The 23,761-nt window shown below is 32.4% G+C and overlaps 1 protein-coding gene across 2 annotated transcripts in view; it reads left to right on the top strand.

Moving 5' to 3' along the window:
• The window catches only part of LOC126748682 (probable G-protein coupled receptor 158), a 288,292-nt gene that overhangs the window by 198,901 nt on the left and 65,630 nt on the right, over positions 1-23,761 (top strand). For both annotated transcript variants that reach the window (XM_050458061.1, XM_050458062.1), the window contains exon 5: positions 15,528-15,728. In XM_050458061.1, the coding sequence (XP_050314018.1) occupies positions 15,528-15,728 (201 nt within the window). The remainder of the gene's footprint in view (positions 1-15,527; positions 15,729-23,761) is intronic.

Raw genomic sequence — 23,761 nt, 5'->3', positions numbered from 1 at the left:
CAAATTGTACATTATTAATACAGGAATTACAGCGTGCCATATATTCGGTAGCATTTGATATGTTGATGTAACGAAAATATTTTAATTCTCTTTTAACTAGAATTAAACCAACATCGGCTAAAGCCTTTAATGACTTCCTAAAAATACTCTCTTTTATATGTTTCAACATCAATACGCTCTTCCAGGCTGCTCCATTAATAAACTTTTAATTAAAGCATTTTACGTACAAGGCTTTAACAGTCTCGCACGGCTTGTATGAATTAAACGGCAAGCCAACTATTTAATTTAGGCTAATTTTAAAAATGCTTTAATTATTTCCCTCTAATGGAAAGTCCTGGAGAGTAATGGAGTATCGCTTGGCATTAACGTCTTAAAACCTGAGGCCTAAAGGACTTCATGCATATGCATAATAACGCTGAAGATTATGAAGGAGTTACTTGTTGAATAATACATTTTTTATAAAGGGGATTAAGATGCTTTTATTAATAGTAAATATATACATTAATAAATTTAATCATATTCCACCCCCGTTATAAAAGCGACAGAAATCAAATAGACTCGTGCTGTTTCTTAAGGGGGAAAAATATTGTTCTTACAAGGAATCGGATGAGGGAAACGTAGTGAAAAATGTCGTTGGGACATTATTCCGTTTCTTATATTATTATGAAGCAAAACTAGTATATTATTTGGATTTATGTTTTTAATCAGTAACTGAGAAATATGTCTCTATCTTAGGGTGCAAAGGATCAATTTGCATAAAAAAATCACTTTTCAAGATAACATAAAATACAATAGAAAACGATACAAAGTCGTCCTCTCTTTTCATATTCCGTGGTAAGTCCCATCTTTTTGAATTGAATAAAAATTCAAAAGATGATGATGTTAAAAAATAAATTGAGCGAATGTAAAACGAAAAGAATTTTAATTGGACATTAAATTAAAAATGACTTTTCTATTGCGGTCACGAACGAGGACAAATCTCGGGCTTATTTCTAGTGGGCTAAGAAGCCCAACTGGAAATTGAAAATAAATATAATTATGAGCTCAATAGCGCAGCGAGTTGAGTGCAGTATGTCTTTGTCAAGTTTTAAAGTTTAATGAAATATATTTTTTTTAATTAATATGCCCCAATGGCACACGCTAAGATTTTTTAAATTTTTAACAGATATATTAATCATTGTAATAAATGCCCTTTTTTATTTAAATAATTACAAATTTATAATAATAGTTTAACAGACGGAGAAATCTAGCAATGCTATTCCATCCAACCGTCTAGGACAAATAACGTGAAACTGACACAAGAATCATTGACGATCGCAATGAATTGATAATTCACGTCTTTAATCAAGTCAATTATATACGAAAAGTAACATTTCAAGATGATTCAAGGCATGTGAGAGAAGTGAGATGCGGTAGAATGCCAAATAATGGACTTTTGACCCCTTTTTTGCCATGAAAACCCGTTTGAGACCCAGGAATCGTTGACGATCGCAATGAATTAATGGTTTACGTTTGTGGTCGATTTAATTACATACGAAAAGTAACATTTCAAGATGATTCAAGGCATATGAGAGTGGTGAGGTGTGGTAGAATGCGAAATATTAGACTTTTGACCCCCTTTTTAGCATGAAAACCCTTCTGAGACCCAGGAATCATTAACGATTGCAATGAATTGATGGTTCACGTCTGTAATTGGTTCAATTGCATACGAAAAATGACATTTCAAGATGATTCAAGGCATGTGAGAGAAGTGAGATGCGGTAGAATGCCAAATAATGGACTTTTGACCCCTTTTTTGCCATGAAAACCCGTTTGAGACCCAGGAATCGTTGACGATCGCAATGAATTAATGGTTTACGTTTGTGGTCGGTTTAATTACATACGAAAAGTAGCATTTCAAAATGATTCAAGGCATATGAGAGTAGTGAGATGCGGTAGAATGCCAAATAATGGATTTTTGACCCCCTTTTTGGCATGAAAATCCCTTTGAGAGCCAGAAATCATTGACGATCGCAATGAATTAATGGTTCACGTTTGTGGTCGGTTCAATTGCATACGAAAAGTAACATTTCAAGATGATTCAAGGTATATGAGAGAGGTGAAATGCGGTAGAATGCCAAATAAGGGACTTTTGACTCCCTTTTTGGCTTAAAAACCCCTCTGAGACTCAGGAATCATTGACGATCGCAACGAATTGGCGGTTTATGTCTGTGATTGGTTCAATTGCATACGAAAAGTAACATTTCAAGATGATGCAAGGCATATGAGAGAGGTGAAATGCGGTAGAATGCCAAATAGTGGACTTTTGACCCACTTTTTGCTATGAAAACCCCTCTGAGACTCAGGAATCGTTGACGATCGCAATGAATTGGCGGTTTACGTCTGTAATTGGTTCAATTACATACGAAAAGTAACATTTCAAGATGATTCAAGGCATATGAGAGAAGTGAGATGCGGTAGAATGCCAAATAATGGACTTTTGACCCCCTTCTTGCCATGAAAACCCGTTTGAGACCCAGGAATCGTTGACGATCGCAATGAATTAATGGTTCACGTTTGTGGTCGGTTTAATTACGTACGAAAAGTAGCATTTCAAGATGATTCAAGACATATGAGAGTAGTGAGATGCGGTAGAATACCAAATAATGGACTTTTGACCCCCTTTTTGGCATGAAAATCCCTTTGAGAGCCAGAAATGATTGACGATCGCAATGAATTGATAGTTCACGTCTGTAATTGGTTCAATTGCATACGAAAAATGACATTTCAAGATGATTCAAGGCATATGAGAGTAGTGAGATGCGGTAGAATGCCAAATAATGGACTTTTGACCCCCTTTTTGGCAAGAAAACCCATTTGAGACCTAGGAATCATTGACGAACGCAATGAATTGACGGTTCACGTCTGTGATTGGTTCAATTGCATACGAAAAGTAACATTTCAAGATGATGCAAGGCATATGGGAGAGGTGAAATGCGGTAGAATGCCAAATAGTGGACTTTTGACCCACTTTTTGCCATGAAAACCCGTCTGAGACCCAGGAATCGTTGACGATCACAATGAATTAATGGTTCACGTTTGTGCTTGGTTCAATTACATACGAAAAGTAACATTTCAGGATGATTCAAGGCATATTAGAGAAGTGAGATGCGGTAGAATACCAAATAATTGACTTTTGACCCCCTTTTTGGCAAGAAAACCCTTCTGAGACCCAGGAATCATTAACGATTGCAATGAATTGGCGGTTCACGTCTGTAACTGGTTCAATTGCATACAAAAAGTAACATATCAAGATGATTCAAGGCATATGAGAATAGTGAGATGCGGTAGAATGCCAAATAATGGACTTTTGACCCCCTTTTTAGCATGAAAATCCTTCTGAGACCCAGGAATCATTGACGATCGCAATGCATTGGCGGTTTGAGTCTGTGATTGGTTCAATTGCATACGAAAAGTAACATTTCAAGATGATGCAAGGCATATGAGAGAGGTGAAATGCGGTAGAATGCCAAATAGTGGACTTTTGACCCACTTTTTGCCATGAAAACCCGTCTGAGACCCAGGAATCGTTGACGATCACAATGAATTAATGGTTCACGTTTGTGCTCGGTTCAATTACATACGAAAAGTAACATTTCAAGATGATTCGAGGCATATGAGAGTGGTGAGATGTGGTAGAATGCCAAATAATTGACTTTTAACCCCCTTTTTGGCAAGAAAACCCTTCTGAGACCCAGGAATCATTAACAATTGCACTGAATTGGCGGTTCACGTCTGTAATTGGTTCAATTGCATACGAAAAGTAACATTTTAAGATGATTCAAGGCATATGAGAATAATGAGATGCTGTAGAATGCCAAATAATGGACTTTTGACCCCCTTTTAGGCATGAAAACCCCTCTGAGAACCAGGAATCATTAACGATCGTAATTAATTGATGGTTCTCGCCTGTAATCGGTTCAATTACATACGAGAAGTAGCTTTTCAAGCTGCTTAAAAGCCTATTAGAGACGTGAGATGCGGTAAAATGCGAAATAATGGATTTTTTACCCCCTTTTTGACCTTTAAACCCATCTGAGACTTATGAATCTTTGACGATTCTTGTTCTTTTTTTTATTACCCCAATTTCTAAGTTATCTGGAAACGTATCAATACTATACCCAACACCTGTTGTATCTCGTCTATAATATATTTTAACTTATCAGATCTGATTTTGCATCAGGAGATTTTTTGACTTAAACTGCATGATCAGATATAACTCTCTTAAGAAGCTTGGATAATAATGGAAGAATATTCATTAGTCAATAATACTAAGACTCTCTACGATTATTTACTTTCGTTATAAGCATAACATTCAACACTCTTATCAAAAGGGTCAGTAGTATTGGGAACACTCTATAGGTCACCACATATGCCTGTCTTAAATAAATAAATTTCTCACCGAAATGACTTGGTTTATTCGGTCGCTTTAAATCTGAATTGATGAGAAGTCATCTACTTTCGCCACACCATACGCGTTTACTTCTAAAGTTATAAAAGACTTTCAGAAACTTCAGGTCATCTTTTCCTCTCTCTGTAACAAAAGGGTCGATAGACTTCTGACACAGTTCCGAGCAAAGTGCCCAGTTGCACTGCGATTTATCAACATTTATCTTATGTGTTTTAATACCGCCATAGCTTTTTCTAATAAAGCATTATCCTTTAGCGGTAAATAAAACTCCGATCGTTTTATAATCCGGGGTTTAAGTTTATCGAGCTTAGTCGCTTACTAGGCTAATGTTGAAGGGGATACATAGCTGTGATTTTAATTAAATTCTTTAATTATTTACGTATACTGCTTTTTGTAGCTATTTTAGGATTTTTTATAATTTTTTACTTTTTTAAACATTTTTTACATTTTTTTTTAACGTAGAGAGATTTTTTAATGATTTTTTTTTTGACATTGTATACAATAACTTGTATATTTTATAATAATATTTTTGACTACTTACAATTTCTAAATTGTATTAATCTGTATATATTGTAGATAATCTATTTTATTTATTTATTTATATTTTTTTTTAATTTTGTTTTGTTTTTCTTCTTTTTAATTGTGTTTTGTTTGCATTTTTGTGTCTTTTTTGTTTTACAGTTTTGTCTACAAATTGTAACAATTTCTTGACACTAAAGCATTGATTGATTGATTAATTGATTGATTGATATTACTGGTAAATAAAATACAAGTTAGAAGACAGTTTTACCACTAACCAAAACGCTTTATTTTACTTTTTTAACATTGGAAATAGGCAGTTTGGATTCTGTAATTTCCTAGGTACCCATGAATCCCTTTTTACTTTTCAAGCTTTGATCCATATGTCAGTTGTGACATCTACATTTGTTTCCATATAGTGCCTAAAAATTACTAAATATTTACTACTTAATGTGGCTAATTCATACCTCAAATGCCTAAAATAATGAAAGAATTTGGAAATTTATACCTGACTGCAATTTTAAAAAGTTCGTAAAAAACTTAATATATTAGTGCTTAAAATTAAAATAACTAATAAATTAAAAAAAAAGGTTTAAATGAATTATAAGAATAAAGGAAATAAAAAATATTTTTGATTGATATGCGTGAAATTTCATAAATGGGGATCAACTGCCTAAAATAAAAAAAATGATTTAAAGCTGCCTGAAAAGACGCTCGTGTGCCTATCTTTTCCAGGCAATTCACCCAATATTTATATTTTAGTCGAAGTGAATAATTTATGTTTCAACTGCCTGGAATAATGAAATGGTTTCATGTCATTTTAAAAAAAACTTCATATAATAGTGCCTGATAATTTTCTTAATTGTTCAGAATTAAAAGAAAAAAGGCTCTGAGGCTCAACTTCTCAGTTTTCGGAAATAAAAAATATTTTTAATTGACGTATCTGAAATTTTATGGACTGACTGAAAAAAAATGATTCAACTGACTCGTATAAAAAATAATTTAAACCTAAACTGCCTGAAAATAAGCTCAAGTATTCTTTTTTATCTTGACAACTTCCCAATATTTATATTTTAGTCAATGTGGCTACCTTATGTCTCAACTGCCTGGAATAATGAAACAAATTCTCACAGCTTCATGGCATTTTATAAAAATGCCTAGAAAAAAATTCCATATATATATTTTTGCCTATAATAAAAAAAGAATATTTTTCAACTGCTCAGAATGAAAAGAAAAAAGAGCTCTGAGCCTCAATTTCTCAGTTGCCTGATATAAAAAAAAATTTTTTCATTGATATGCCTGAAATTTCATAAACGGGGATGAGATGCCTAGAATAATAATTTATTTAAAGTTGATCTGTCTAAACGAAAGCTCGTCTGCCTTTTTTTTTCAGGCAATTAATCCATTTTTTATATTTTAGTCAATATTATTAATTTATGTCTCAACTGCCTGGAATAATACAATAACTTCATGTCGTTTTAAAAAAGAACTTCATATATTAGTGCCTAAAATTAAAATACCTGCTAATTTTTTTAACTGTTCAGAATAAAAAGAAAAAAATTTATTGAAGAGAAAAAAAAAAGAAAAGAAAGAAAGATTGAAGTTCCTGAAATTTTATGGATGGGGCTCAACTGACTCGAATAAAAAAATAATTTAAAACTAAACTGCCTGAAAATAAGTTCAACTATCCTTTTTTCTCCTGAAAACTCCCCAATATTTATGTTTTAGTTAATGTGGCTAATTTATGTCTCAATTGCCTGAAATAATGAAAGAATTTGTCTTTACTGCCTGGAATTTTAAATAATGTCTATAAAAGAAATCTATATATTATAGTCCCTAACATTAAAACTGGTCAAGATTTTAAGAAAAAAGGCTTTGAGGTTCAACTGCTCAGTAGCCTGAAATAAAAAATTTTTTTTGTTTGATGTGTCTGAAATTTAATTAATAGAGATTAACTGCCTGGAATAAAAAAATAATTTAATACTAGACTGCCTGAAAAAAGCTCGTTTGCCTTTTTTCTCTAGGCAATTCACCCAATATTTATATTTTAGTTAATGTGGCTAATTTATGTCTGAACTGCCTGAAATAATGAAAAAATTCTTACGGGTTTATGGCATTTTATAAAAATGCCTGGAAAAGGATTCCATATATATATATTTACCTATAATAAAAAAAGAATATTTTTACACTGCTCAGAATTAAAAGAAGAAAAGCTCCGAGGCTCAACTGGTCAGTTGTCTAAAATTTCTTAAATGGAGATCAACTGCCTAAAATAAAAAATTATTTGAACCTAATCTGCCTGAAAACAAAACCTCGTCTGCTCGTTTGCTTTTTTTTCTTCAGACAATTCATCCAGTATTTATATTTTAGTCAAGGTGGCTAATTTATGTCTCAACTGCTTAGAATACTGAAAAAATTTCTAACAGCTTCATTACATTTTATAAAAATGCCTAGAGAAAAACTCAATATATTAGTGCCTAAAATTTAAAAAAAAATTCTTTCAACTGCTTAGAATTAAAGGAAAAAGGCTCCGAGGTTCAACTGCTCACTTGCCTGAAATAATTTCATAAATGGTGATCAACTGCCTCGATTAAAAAATAATTTAAACCTAATCTGCCTAAAGCAAGCAAAAGTTAATGTGGCTGATTTTTTTTTTTGAAATTTGGCACAACTTCATGGCATTTTATAATTCCTAGAGAAAAAACAAAAGAAGAGATTTCTATATATTAGTGCCTAAAATTAAAAAACATATATTTGTTCAGAACTGTTCAGAATTGAAATAAAAAAATACGTCCGAGGCTCAAGTTGGCTCAGTTGCCTGAAATAAAAAAAATATTCTTTTGAATAATATGCCTGAAATTTCATAAATGGTAATCAACTGTCTAGAATAAAAATTCATTTAAAGCTGAACTGCCTTAAAACAAACGTTCGCGGCTATCTTTTTTCCAGGCAATTTAACCAATAATTATATTTTACTTGATGTGGCTAATTTATGTATCAACTTCGTGGAATAATGAAAGAATTTGGCATAACTGCCTGGAATTTTAAATAATGCCTAAAAAATAAATTAATCTATTAGTGATGAAAATTAAAACTACTCAAAATTAAAAGACACTGAGGCTCAACCAGTCAGTTGCCTGAAATAAAAAATATATATTTGATTAATGTACTTGAAATTTCATAAATAGTAATCAACTGCCTAGAATAAAAATTCATTTGAAGCTTTTTTTCCAGGTAATTTACTCAATATTTATATTTTAGTCTATTATTAGTCTAGTTTATTAATTTCTGTCTCAACTGCCTGAAATAATGAATAAATTTGATTGGCATTTAAAAAAAAGAGATCATGATCATTGGCAACATCCAGTCCAGATAAAGCACCATAGAAGAAGAAATAAAGTGTTTTGATATATTTTAAATTAATAAATGAAGAAGTATAGAGGTTTGCAATTTATAATACCAGAAAACTTATTCTGCCTAATGTTTTATGTGTCCCTGTAAAGTGGAGATAACTAAAATAAATACCATAACCTTTTAATTACCAGAAAACTATTATCTGGGTATCAAAATAATAAAAAAGGGATTCGCTTTATTGGATCTATACGCTTGATACGTTTAATCCTGCAATGAGTCCCTTTTACAGGGCAGTGCAAATAGAAGGTTAGATTTAAATGCTTTTTGCAGTTCCCTGATTAGGATTTGGCCGAATTTAAAGAGGGTTTCACTGAAGTGTTTTTTTTTTATAAAAAAAAAGTATTTTTTTGGTAAGAAGAGTGTACAGGAAATCCCAAGTTCCGAAAAAGAAACCTTTAAACGTGATTTTTTTAAGTGTTTTACTGAAAAATTATTTTTTTTTGCGTGCATAATTTTAATGCATATGACTCTCTCTTATCTATAGAAGGAGTAAAAGTTTAAATTGAGTAAACTCGAGCAGAAAGAAAAAAAAAGTTCATTTTGCATGCAAAATTACTTTATGAACTACCAAGAAAAAAAACTACTACAAAGTTCTTAAGGTGAAAGTTTAGAAACTCGATGACGAGACCCCCTGAAGAAAAAGTTTAACCGATGTAATTGGTAAAACCACGTTTTTACGTAATAATTCTTAAATTTAAATACGATTTTTTCCGCGAAGTTATGCAAGAGGAAAATCGGAAAGTTTCCCTAAGAAATAATTAAATTTCACCATCCTGAAACCAAACTCGACAAACGAAGTTTTAAAAAGTGTAAAACTTGGGTGAGCATCCGCAATAACCAACAAATTCTAAATAAAACTGACTTATTCCTTGTTGTTTTCATAAAGATATTTCTTGAAACGAAGGATTTTTGCGGAAAAATTAAATTAGAATAGTTAAGTACCGGCCCTGGAAGACAGAGAAGCCAGCAAAACTTGTCTTCGACGACTCGTTTTTTTTTCTTATTTATTTATTTTTGTATCCAGGAAAAAATATATACATTTTTCCAGATTCGCACTCTTAAAATATTCACTTGGCATTTTTACGCTGATAGAAAGGCCCGCCGTGTTATTAAGATAACACGATCTAATATATTTTTTCTAAAATCGGAAATAGAGTTAAAAGATCAACGCATGTTGAATAGGAAATAAGGGGGTAAATGGCGTAGCAGTATCAAAGCAATCGATCACTAAGGGTAGTTGGTTAAGATTAAAAAAAAAAAAAAACATTTTTTCTGCTAATAAGACTCTTAAGAAACGAATGTTCAATTAATTTTGAAGAAATAATATAATATAAGTAAAAACAAGAATTTCTATAAAACAACTGCCTGGAACAAAAAATATTCCTGAAACAATGAAACTCGAAGTTTTAGGGGGTAATTCAAGAAGCGTGAAAAATTAATAAAAATTCGATTTTTAGCGGTTTGTACCTAAAAATAAGCCGGGAATAAATTATTAATTAAACATTCCAGACAGTTCATTTTTTTTTATATACTTTAACCAGAGTGAAATTTCAAGATGGTTTAAGGCATTCCTCGATCATCAAGTGCAGTAAAATCCGAATAAATCCACTTTTTGGCGTTTAAACCTCTCTGAGACCCATGAATCCTTGACGATCGTTATAAAATGATACTTCACGTCTCTAGTGAGTTCAACTACTTAAGAAAAGAGAAATTCTATGATAATTCAAGGCGTTCCTGGACTATGAATTGCGGTAGAGTCCGAAAAATTGCACTTTTTGATCTTTAAATCTCTCTGCGACCCATGAATTGTTGAAGATCGCTATAAAATGAAGCTTCACGTCTCTAGAGGGTTTAACTACTTAGGAAAAGTGAAATTTCAAGATGACTCAAGGCGTTCTGGACCATGAAATGCGGTAGAATCCGAAAAAAATGCACTTGTTACCCACCTTTTGACCTTTAAACCTTTCTGAGATTCATGTATCCTTGACGATCGCTATGAAATGATGCTGTACGTCTCTAGTGTATTTAACTACTTAAGAAAAAAGAAATTTCAAGATGGTTCAAGACGTACTGGACCATGAAATGTGGTAGAAACCGAAAAAATGCACTTTTGAGACCCACTTTTTGACCTCTAAACTTGTCTGAGACTCATAAATCTTTGATGATGGCTAAAAAATTATGCTTTATGTATCTAGTGGGTTTAACTACTTAGGAAAAGTTAAATTGCAGGATGATTCAAGGCATCCCTGGACCATGAAATGCGGTAGAAACTGAAAAAAATGCACTTTTGACCCACTTTTTGACCTTTAAACCTCTCTGAGACTCATGAATCCTTGACGATCGCTATGAAATGATGCTTTGCGCCTTAAGTGGGTTTAACTACTGGAGAAAAGTGAAATTTCAAAATGATTCAAGGCGTTCCTGGAACATGAAATGCGGTAGAAACCGAAAAAATGCACTTTCGACCCACTTTTTGACGTTTAAGCCTTTCTGACACTCATGAATCCTTGACGATCGCTATTTAATGATGCTTTACGTCTCTAGTGGATTCAACTATTTATGAAAAATAAAATTTCAAGATGATTCAAGGCGTTCCTGAACCATGAAATGCGGTGGAAACCGAGAAAATACTTTTTTATCCACTTTTTGACCTTTAAACCGTCCTGAGACCCATGAATCCTTAATGATCGCTATAAAATGATGCTTCACGTCTCTAGTGGGATTAATTACTAAAGAAAAGTGAATTTTTAAAATGATTCAAGGCGATCCTGAACCATGAAATGCGGTAGAAACCGAGAAAATGCTCTTTTTATCCACTTTTTGACCTTTAAACCTCCCTGAGACCCATGAATCCTTAATGATTGCTACAAAATGATGCTTCACGTCTCTAGTGGGTTTAATTACTTAAGAAAAGTGATATTTCAAGATGATTCAAAATGTTCCTGGAACATGAAATGCAGTAGAATCCGAAAAATGCACTTTCTACCCACTTTTTACCTTTAAACGTCTCTGAGACTCACGAATCCTTGACGATCATTATGAAATGATACTTTACGTCTCTAGTGGGTTTAACTACTACTGAAAAGTGAAATTTCAAAATGATTCAAGGCGTTCCTGGAACATGAAATGCGGTAGAAACCGAAAAAATGCACTTTCGACCCACTTTTTGACCTTTAAACCTCTCTCAGACTCATGAATCCTTGACGATCGCTATTTAATGATGCTTCACGTCTCTAGTGGATCTAACTATTTATGAAAAATAAAATTTCAAGATGATTCAAGGCGTTCCTGGACCATGAAATGCGGTGGAAACCGAGAAAATGCTCTTTTTATCCACTTTTTGACCTTTAAGCCTCCTTGAGACCCATGAATCCTTAATGATTGCTATTAAATGATGCTTTACGTCTCTAGTGGATTTAACTATTTATGAAAAATAAAATTTCAAAATAATTCATGGCGTTCCTGGACCATGAAATGCGGTGGAAACCGAGAAAATGCTCTTTTTATCCACTTTTTGACCTTTAAACCTCCCTGAGACTCATGAATCCTTAATGATCGCTATGAAATGATGCTTCACGTCTCTAGTGGGGTTAGTTACTTAAGAAAAGTGATATTTCAAGATGATTCAAAATGTTGGAAACAGAAAAAAAAACAAAAAAACTTGGAACAAGAAATGCGGTAGAAACCGAATAAATTTTTGACACACTTTTTGACGTTTAAACCCCTCTGACACTCACGAATCCTTGACGATCGCTATTTAATGATGCTTCACGTCTCTAGTGGACTTAACTATTTATGAAAAATAAAATTTCAAGATAATTCAAGGCGTTCCTGGACCATGAAATGCGGTGGAAACCGAGAAAATGCTCTTTTTATCCACTTTTTGACCTTTAAACCTCGCTGAGACCCATAAATCCTTAATGATCACTATAAAATAATGCTTCACGTCTCTAATGGGGTTAATTACTAAAGAAAAGTGAAATTTCAAAATGATTCAAGGCGCTTCTGGACCATGAAATGCGGTAGAAACCGAAAAAATTCACTTTCGACCTACTGTTTGACCTTTAAACTTCTCTCAGACTCATGAATCCTTGACGATCGCTATTTAATGATGCTTCACGTCTCTAGTGGATTTAACTATTTATGAAAAATAAAATTTCAAGATGATTCAAGGCGTTCCTGGACCATGAAATGCGGTGGAAACCGAGAAAATGCTGTTTTTATCCACTTTTTGACCTTTAAACCTCGCTGAGACCCATGAATCCTTAATGATCACTATAAAATAATGCTTCACGTCTCTAATGGGGTTAATTACTAAAGAAAAGTGAAATTTCAAAATGATTCAAGGCGCTTCTGGACCATGAAATGCGGTAGAAACCGAAAAAATGCACTTTCGACCCACTTTTTGACCTTTAAACCTCTCTGAGACTCACGAATCCTTGACGATCGCTATTTAGTGATGCTTCACGTCTCTAGTGGATTTAACTATTTATGAAAAATAAAATTTAAAGATGATTCAAGGCGTTCCTGGACCATGAAATGCGGTGAAAACCGAGAAAATGCTCTTTTTATCCACTTTTTGACCTTTAAACCTCCCTGAGACCCATGAATCCTTAGTGATCGCTATAAAATGATGCTTCACGTCTCTAGTGGGTTTAATTACTTAAGAAAAGTGATATTTCAAGATGATTCAAAATGTTCGTGGAACATGAAATGCAGTAGAATCCGAAAAATGCACTTTTTACCCACTTTTTACCTTTAAACGTCTCTGAGACTCACGAATCCTTGACGATCATTATGAAATGATAGTTTACGTCTCTAGTGGGTTTAACTACTAAAGAAAAGTGAAATTTCAAACTGATTCAAGGCGTTCCTGGACCATGAAATGCGTGGGAAACCGAGTAAATGCTCTTTTTATCCACTTTTTGACATTTAAACCTCCCTGAGACCTATGAATTCTTGATGATCGCTATTTAATAATTCTTCACGTTTCTAGTGGGGTTAATTACTTAAGAAAAGTGATATTTCAAGATGATTCAAAATGTTCCTGGACCATGAAAGACGGTAGAAACCGAAAAAATGCACTTTCGACCCACTTTTTGACCCTTAAACCTCTCTGAGACTCACGAATCCTTGACGATCGCTATTTAATGATGCTTCACGTCTCTAGTGGACTTAACTATTTATGAAAAATAAAATTTCAAGATAATTCACGTTCCTGGACCATGAAATGCAGTAGAATCTGGAAAAATGTACTGTTAACCTAATTTGTGTTCTTTAAACCCACTTGAGCCCCATGAATCTTTGATGATCGCTATGAAATAATGCTTTATGTCTCTAGTGTTTTTAACTACCTTAAGAAAAGTGAAATTTCATGATAATGTAATGCCTAATGGTATTAATCACTATGGAAATTCGCAAAACGGCCAGTAATCCTTAAAATATTTATTTCAAGGATATAATTTTATTTGCCTTTAAGTTTTTTTTTTTTATTTTGCTGTGAAGAGCTATAATTATTGGTTTTTTATCAATACTTAAGGCAGTTCAAGTATTTTTTTTTATTTTCCAGGCATTTAATGCGATATCCAGGTTTTCCTTAAGGAGTCTATAATTTCTGTAAAAGTAAAATAAAATATCAAAGCTGCATACAGTCCACCCTTGAGGCATGACAAGAATTTAATAAACCATAGTTTCCTCCCTTGCAAAGTAAACATAGGATCAGTTTAAGGTATTTATGCTAGGAAACCCATATATAATATTTACCATATGAGAATCTTGGTTTGGCATACTTTCCAAATATTTAATATTTAAACGGAAAATTGAAAAATAACTCATGAATAAATAGATGTAAATGTAATTGACTTACCGTTGTAAATAAAGTGGGTACATAACATTTACATTTCATGCATTTTAGGGCCTTGGTGGACATTTACATCCCAAACTGCTGCAACGAAACTATTTGATTAAATGACCTTATTAATGGAACAGTAAATAATTAGTCCTTTATTTACTACGCAACTGAAATTCTAAATATTACGAATCAGTAAATACTGAATATTTACTTGATGTCTGATTTCCTTGAATTTCACCTAAATTTATTTATATTCTACAGTCTATCATTCAATAATCCCACTCGTCGTCTATTCGGGAAATTATCAATTTAAATATATATATATATATATATAAAATTCAATTTTATTGAATATGTTCAAAAATTTGTCACACTCTGATGGCGATGTATTTCAATTTTTCCGGCAACATGTAAGTCCGTAGTCTTCTTATGTCTTGTCTGCTGTCTGTAATGCATATAGAAACGCTCTGGACCTTAAAATATGTTCCCTTTAAGGTATATTAAGTTCAATATTAAAGTCCCTGTAAGGATATTTCGGGTTAGCTTTATCCATGTATTGCCAACATAATGATACAATAAAAGTACTTGACTTCATTTACTCCTTACTAGGGTCAGCTCATTTTTAAAATTGTACAAAAATTGTTTTACTAAGAATAGGGAAAATTGATGCTTGGTCCCTTAAAAAAAAAACACGTAACTTAAAATCAATCTATTGGGTCAAGCACTTTTAAATGAAACCCTAATATTTTAAAGTCATTATCCATCAGTGAAACGGATGGCCAAAATCAATCAAAAACCACCTGAAATACTGTGAATAAGACCAATACTTCAAACTGAGGTTTTAATTGATTGCGCCCATCAGACATTCTCACGTAACGATGCAGTGATTAAGTGCATGGGATTTTAAACCCGGAATATCCGACTTTTGAATTCGCCTTTTATTTTAATGACCCATATATAAATTAACTATTTAGGCGGAAGCTTTTTGGGATACTGTTACTAGGGCGACTCTACTAGTCAGAAATATATTACATTTTCGAACAAAGCGGTGGCTTTTAAATTATTATCGACATTTCTATCTCTCTCCGAGTTCTATCTCAAAATAATTAAAGCATTTAATGCGATGCTTGTATAAACACAACATATGGTGCTATTTGTAATCCTGTTATCCACAGTGGCTTAGTGGCAAGCACAGATGAAAATTTCGTCTAAATACTGTTTTAAATGGAAAAGTTCCTCTTTTTTTATAAACACCTTGAGGATAAAACGTGACTAGTAAATTGCTTCTTTTAGGGACAAGAAAACCAATATGACGTCACGGGAATGTTTGAGTGTCTGCAATGCCCCGAGGGTTGTGATTCCTGTACAGACGACAGGCCTTGCGTCGTGTCACTTAACTGGATGATGAGGACATCGATACTAGCTCTATCTTGCATTATTGCATGTTGCTTACCTGTTATTCTCTTTTTCACTTGGAAGTGGCAACATATTAAGGTGGGTATCATTTAAAAATTGCAATGTTGATAAAAAATTTAATAAATCATTTTTTCAGTTAGCTGTCAATCTTAGGTATAAATAAAATTATTTGAAGGTACATTGTGGTGGAGCCCAAAATTTGTAGCGGTTTTCCCAAGTTACTAAATATGGTTTCAAATAGGTCGGTTGTAATTTATGCACAATTTTATAAATTAGAGTAAAGTGGGTAAGGCAAGGAAAAGTACACAAACACATCCTGATCTGAATGAATCCAATGAGGCAACTTTACAGCGCATTTCCAGGGAATTTAGAACACAGAATTGCCTGGAAAGGTGAATAAATGACAAATTTTAAAAATGATTTCAATGGAATATTTAATAATTGAAATTTGTACAATGACCTGGGAGAAATTTTTCATTAATTTCAGTTTTTTTTTAATTTTTGTTTATTACACTAGGGGTGTCTATTTTCTGAATATTTTCAAAAAGTAGGGTCAAAGAAGGGAAATAATTAAAATCCTGGTCCGAATAAAGCTCATCTGGAAACTATAACGATCATTTCCAGAAAATTTGGACTACAATATAACCAGGAAAAACGATTATATGATAATATTCTAAGATTATTGCAATGGAATGTTGAATGATGCTTTATTCCAAAAAGACTTGTGAAGATAATACCCATTTAGTGTTTGCATTTTCAGGTTATTGTCAAAGTGAGTAGAGGAATAAATTTTGATTTGAATAAATCGAATCCGGAAACTTTAAAAAGCATTTCCAAACAATTTGGAAGATAAAGTAGCCTGGAAAGGTGGATAAGTGATAAATTTCAATAATTGGAATTGGTAAAATGACCTGAGAGAAATTTTTCAATAATTAAAATAATTTTAGGTTTTTTTTTTATTTTTGTTTACCACCATTGAGGTGTCTATTTTCTGAATATTTTCAAAAAGTAGGGTCAAAGAACAGCAATACCTAAATTTCTGGTCTGAATAAAGATTATATGGGAACTCTAACGAACCTTTCCAGAAAATTTGGAATACATAATAACCGGGACAAATTATTATAAGATGATAATATTCAAAGGTTATTACAATGGTATGATGAATAATGTTTAATTCTAAAGCAGAATTGTAAAAAAATGGGGTTTGCATTTTCAGGGTATTGTCAAAGTGAGTAGGGAAACAAATCCTGATCTACGTAAACCCAATCAGGGAACTTTAAAGTGCATTTCCAGGAAATTTTGAACACAAAATATCCTGGAAACATGAATAAGTGACAAATTTTTAAAATGATTTTAATGGAATGTTCAATAATTGAAATTTGTACAGTGACTTGGGAGAAATTTTTCATTAAATTTAGTTTTTGTTTAAATTTTTGTTTACCACCCTTGGGGTGTCTATTTTCTGAATATTATCAAAAAATACAGTCAAAGAAGGGAAATAATCAAATACCTAGTCTGAGTAAAGCTAATCTGAGAACTCTAAAGAGCATTTCCAGAAAATTTAGAATTGAATATAACCAGATAAAAATGAATAGATGATAATATTTAATGCTTAATTCCAAAAACGATTGTGATAACAATAAGTTTGCATTTTTGAGGTATTTTCAAAGTGAGTGGAGAAACAAATCCTCATCTGATTTAACCCAATCAGGCAACTTTAAAGAACATTTCCAGGAAATTCGGAGTACAAAATAGCCTGGAAAAGTGAATAACTAACAAATTTTAGAAATGATTTCAATGAAATATTGAAGAATTGATATTTATAAGATGACCTGGAATTTTTTTTGCAAAAATGTTGGAATTTTTTTTTGCAAAAAATCCTATTTCAACATATGCAGGTTGTGATGGGAAAGTGAAATGCAGTAGAAACCCAAAAAAATTAACCCACTTTTTAATTCAGACCATGAAACCCAAAAACATGCTATTTTTACCGATGTATGCAAGCGCATTTAAGCATTTTATTCCATAAAATATTTATGACAGAATTAAGTACTGAAGAATATGCCTTTAAGAAACTTTCTTATTTTTATGCATATGTAATTTTTTATGGCAAAAATGGATTTTACATTTTAAAAGTGTCTATATTATAGACTGAACTTATCGACTTAAAATGTCATAAACCGGTGTGAAAAGCTGCATTTTTGGTTGATCGTTTAGCACGCATTCCCCTATATTGATGCTCACATCCACAACACAGAAGCTATAAATATTGGAGCCGTATCGGATGGGTCATAAAATAACCCATATATATATGATTTTTCTCTTTTAGAGCTCGCTCAATGGCTCTAAAATCTCCTCTTAGTTTTCAGATGCATAGAGATTCGCCAAAAACAGAGCTCAAATAATTTTATGTCACTTATAGATTGGTTTGTATAGGGCATATATTAAGTTTGGAAATGGGCCAACACAGATTACATTGTATTTATGGAGTTGTTTGTATTGGGACCCACACTGGAAAAATATGTTTTAAGTTGCATCCTGAGCTGAACAGCGTAAAAAAACCTTCTTATTCTTCTTACACGTAATTATTTTTATATACGGTCCAACTGCCTGGCACAATAAGCATAGTAAATATAAAAGTTTACAGGCAAGAAATGTTTTAAAAGTTCTTAAACTAAATGCGAAAAGTTTGTTGTTTTATGGTACAACAAACTGCTATTGCAGCACTTTTTATTTCACGGTAGCAGCTTAGTGATTTTAATTAAAACATTGTTCTAGTTTTGTAAGTCAGTGCCATGATGAATGTGATAAAAATTTCTGGGGCTCTTACATAAGTAGTATACATCCAAAAAACAGTCAAAAAATAATAATATTTCATCTTAATTAAACTTAGACTGAAATCCTCATTGTTCAGTTAAAATTGTACGTGTGTCCTGTTTTAGACTGAGATTACTGAGGACTGAATCTTTATATTGTATCGTTTTAACGTCCGTAAGGTATGAATTAAAATAATCGATGCACGAAAATAATCAACTGATTAATTTACACATTTATACTAGTAAAAGCGATCACTTACCACCACTAGAAATATTTATTTATACTGTATTTTTTAGTACTACTTATGTCCGATTTAAATCTCGCGCCAATATTCCGAACTGAACTGTCTTACATACTCGGCCGGGACTTTCCATGCCTCTCCAGAGGATTCGTGTGGTGCCAATATGGTTACTATATTTAATATTTATCGTTTGATATATTGCATTTAATTACTCTCTGGATTTTCTGGAGACTGTATTTTTTTGGCATAGTTTATTGAATTACACAAGATCATGTTGCGTTCCTTTTCAACGCAATTATTCTTCTCCTTGGGGTCGATTTTTTCCACAACTTACGCCTTCTCTTTGGGCCTCGGAAAAAATGCATCGTATACACTCTAAAAAAAATATTACAAACCACAAATAACATACTTGTTCACTTATATTTAAAAAAACATGTTGCAATCAGCTTTTCCCATAAATAAACGAGACGTTTTAATGCTAGTAATAGTTTTATAATTATAGTTCTTCGTTTCCTCGCAATTAGTCGCGTTGTATGTCATTTTTCTGTTCGCTGCTACTAATGAGGGATTCAAGGGTGGAAGGTTGGATGTGAAGGTAGTTTTTTTCATTACTAGCCTATAGGAAGGTCATAGAGAAATTTTAACTGATATTCCTAATAGCAATTTTGTTGATACTTAAAAAACTTGATACGAATTGTGATATTTTCTTGTAATTGTGAATTTCTAGGGATACATATTGAAACGATGTTAGAATGACACAAGCGGGCACACAGCACGACATCTCTGGAGCCGCATGGAAAGTTAGCGAATCTTCCGGAATGTGAGTCGCCGCTAGGGGGCCAGTTGACAGTTCAGTTCGGAATATTGGCGCGATATTTAAATCGGACCTAAATATTAGTGAATAAATATGGTGAAAATAAATATTTTTAGTAGTCGTAAGTGATCCTATTTAGTGGTGTGAGTGTATATACAGGGTGTGCGAAAAATTCGGAGATATTTCAATGGGTGATTCCTTGTAAAAAAATATGAGAAAAAGTGTTTATAAACATAGGTCCGGAAATGCACAGTTTTCAAGATACAGGGTGATACATTTTTTTTTAAATATTAATTTTTTTATTAATATTAAATAAAATATGAACTCGATTCTTTTGAAATTTGGTAGTATTACTTGTTGTATTAAGGGGTTAATTTAGCTTTAATTAGATTAAAATTATAAGGTCCAGTGGAGGCCCAGGGGACATCTTAGCAAATACTATTGGCAAAAAAATGTCGCCACTGCCTTTTTTCAACTTTAATATTTGTTGTTTGATTAAGCATTTAAAAGTACGACTTTTTCGCTTCTTGTATTTTTTTCGTATCTCACTTTGTTTTCGACAAAAAAAAAATTGCATGCCACTGGACAAAATTGGTTTATTAATTTTTGGTAAAAAAAATCACAGGTGCCTTGGAAAACAAAAAATCAAAAACATTTCTAGGAGCTTTTTATTGCAACAAATGTTGGAAACGTCCACCATCCATTTCTGTACACCTTCTCACTCGACGAAGTATTAAACGACGCACTCGAGCTAAAATTCGAGGTCTATTTCTCACTTCTTCGCAACCATTTACAATTTAATTTCTTAACTCTTCTATTGTTTGTATGGGACTAGCATAAACCAGACTTTTAAGGTGTCCCCATAAATAAAAATCTATTGGATTTAAGTCAGGGGAGCGAGGTGGCCATTGAATTGGTCCACCTTCAAAACGGTATTCATGAGATACGAACAAAATACAAGAGGCGAAAAAGTTGTACTTTTAAATGCCTAATCAAACAACAAATATTAAAGTTGAAAAAAAGGTAGTGGCATACATTTTTTTGCCAATAATATTACCTAAGATGTCCCCTGGGACGCCACTGGACCTTATAATTTTAGTCTAATTAGGGCTAAATTAGCCTCTTAATACAACAAGTAATACTGCTAAATTTCAAAAGAATCGAGTAAATATTTTGTTTAATATTAATAAAAAATTAATATTTAAAAAAAAAATTATCACCCTGTATCTTGAAAACTGTGCATTTCCGGACCCATGTTCATCGAAACTTTTTCTCATATTTTTTTACAAGGAATAACCCATTGAAATATCTCCGTCTATTTTTCGAACACCCTGTATAAATCAGTTGACTACTTTTGTGCATCGAGTGTTTTAATTCACACCTAGCAAAGGGCAAAAGCGCTATAATATCATATATAATTTTTTTTTTGCTTTTGTCTCACGATGATATTTTTTTAATCATTTTTAAAATTTGTTACTGTAAATATATTATAAGTAAAAATACATTTTTTTTTTTTTCTTTTTTTGAACAGAAATAGCCACGAAAACGACCTAAATCACGCTCATGAAAGTCGCCATTTCTTTTTAAACAAAATCAGTTTTTAGTAGTCATAAATCCGCAATACTCTCAATTCCACACTTTTTTTTTCTTGCTTTTAGGCAATTGACACTTTCTGGTGAAAGAACCAAGAATTTATTTCAATAAATAATAAACTGGGTACCACTAAATTAAAACTATTTGACACAAAACGCACATTGTTTATTTCCGAAAGTAATGACGCAAAAAATTCAATTCATTAAAATTCAAATTTACTCTATTGGTAATAATAATACGATGTATATGTTGTACACAATTGGCGAAAACGGTCACTGCCCGAAATTTATACCCACAACGCGATGTGGATTCTACGAATTATCCACATCGCGTTAAGGATATATTTTATATACCCAAAACGCGTTGTGGGTAAATTTCAAAAATCCACGACGCGAAATTACGATTATCATCGAAGACACGCGACGGTTTTCGCGTTATGGGTAATAATAAATACTCACAACCTAAGAATGCATAACCTTACTTATTTTTATCGGCAGCAGTTATTTATTTTGTTTATTTGTTTGTCCTTTGTCAAAGTTTTAAGTAAAAATTCGATAAAAATGAATGATTCAATCGAAAATCTTAAAAAAGAATTCGAAGATGGTATAAATAAACTTTATATAGAATCAAACATTAGGTCTACTCTTCTCTTAGAAAGTGATTATAAAAACATTATTAGTGAAGTTAAAGAAGCACATGAATTACGCAGATTGGGCAAACCACTTTCATCAAAACTTTATTGAAGGTTGAATCGATATGAATTAAGTGTTGGAGAGGAGGAAAAGTTGATAGCTAGAAGATTCACTAACAAAGAAGATATTAAACTTTATGTTAATCGGGAACAATTATTCGATATTGTGCATGTAGCCCATATTAATACAGGACATAAAAGAGAAAAAGGTACACTATTAATATTTAAAAGAGTTTATTATAAGCTTTTATTTAACTTGCCGTGTTTGTCTGTGTGTCTCGGAGTATGGGTCAAATCTTGTAAGCTGAATTAAAACCACTTCCTCTTATCACAAGGAATTGCATTATTCTTTTAGTGGATTTAAATGTAAGATAATTCTTAAAAATATTTTTTTTTAAATAATTTTTAATTTTTAGGAATGGAGCATGAATTAAAAAAAATAAACAAACATCACTCGAAACATTATAAACATGTATCTTAGTAAATGTCAGTTGAAGAAAAAGATTCCAACGAAGGGTTTAGTTGTGAAACCTATTATTTCCAAATACATAAACTGTAGATGTCAGGTAATTTCAATTCACTTTAATATTCATTAAAAAGCAATACCTAATTGTAGTTATTATATTGTAGGTTGACCTGATCGATATTCAAACAGAGACAGATGGCCCATATAATTTTATTCTTAACTATCAAGATCATTTGACAAAATTTTTATTTTTACGACCACTGAAGACCAAAACCGCACACGAAGGAGCTGAACACTTGGTTGATATTTTCTGTCTTGTGGGTTCACCATATATTTTGGAAAGTGACAACGGCCGTGAGTCTGTCAACTCGGTGATTACAAAACATACCACTCTCTGGCCTGGTAGTGGCCTCATAGAGGAATTGGCAGAAGTCCTTATGAGGCTACGTTTGGTAGTAGACAGGTTAATGGTTTAGGAGATGCCGACTTTTGAAGTGAAGAAGACTTAATAAATAGAGGAGGAATTAATAAATAGTATGGAAAACGAACAAAATGACAACAATGATAATAATTTAACAAATACAGAAAATGTCGAAAATGAAAATATCAACGCCGACCAGAAAAATCAAGACAATAATGAAAATGAATCTAATGAAATGGTGGACAACAACAATGGCAATAATGATGAATATAGTATGGCAGAAGACGAAGTTGAAAATAGCTTTAATTATCAGATAACACAAAGGGGTGAAAGAATTTTGAATTAAAGAGAGAAATCACATAAAATGATGAAAATTCAAGCAACGAAAATGCTGTGTGAGTCAAATAAAAGATATGCTCCTTTAGAAATTGGTACGAATGTTTTGATCCGAGTACCAGATGTTGACAGAGGCCGACTAACTCCAAGAAATGTGTTAGCCATTGTTTCTGAAATTAATACTGATGGCTTGTATAAACTGAGTACTGAGAATGGGCCGCTGGACAGATTATTTTCAAGAAATGAACTTTGCAGTTCATGTCGCAATCAAATGATAATAATATCACGAAAATACCCTTGCGAACTGCAGCAAATATGTCATCTAAAGGTTCCGGTCAAGGTTTTATCAAATGCAATTGTAAAAGATTTTGTGGTGATAATAAATGTTCCTGCAAACAACGAGACAAAAAGTGTAACTTAAAATGTCATGGATCACTAACATGCAAGAATAAATAATAAAGATTAGTTTTATAAAAAATATGTATTTCATAAATACAATATCTTAAAAACGTGCCAGTATTTTTATTTTACATATTTTTAGATTGATTTCTTCACATTACTTACGAACCTACATATTTTTCGTCTTATGGGTATTCTTTATTACCCATAACACGAAATTTGTCGCGTGTCTTTGATGTTAATCGTAATTTCGCGTCGTGGATTTTTGAAATTTACACACAACGCGGGTTTGGGTATATATAATATATCCGTAACGCGATGTGGATAACTCGT

The sequence above is a fragment of the Anthonomus grandis genome, chromosome 22 (genome assembly GCF_022605725.1).
Source record: "Anthonomus grandis grandis chromosome 22, icAntGran1.3, whole genome shotgun sequence".
Taxonomy (NCBI): domain Eukaryota; kingdom Metazoa; phylum Arthropoda; class Insecta; order Coleoptera; family Curculionidae; genus Anthonomus; species Anthonomus grandis.
The sequence above is the reverse complement of the archived record's forward strand: the minus strand, read 5'-3'. Positions and strand labels throughout refer to the sequence as shown.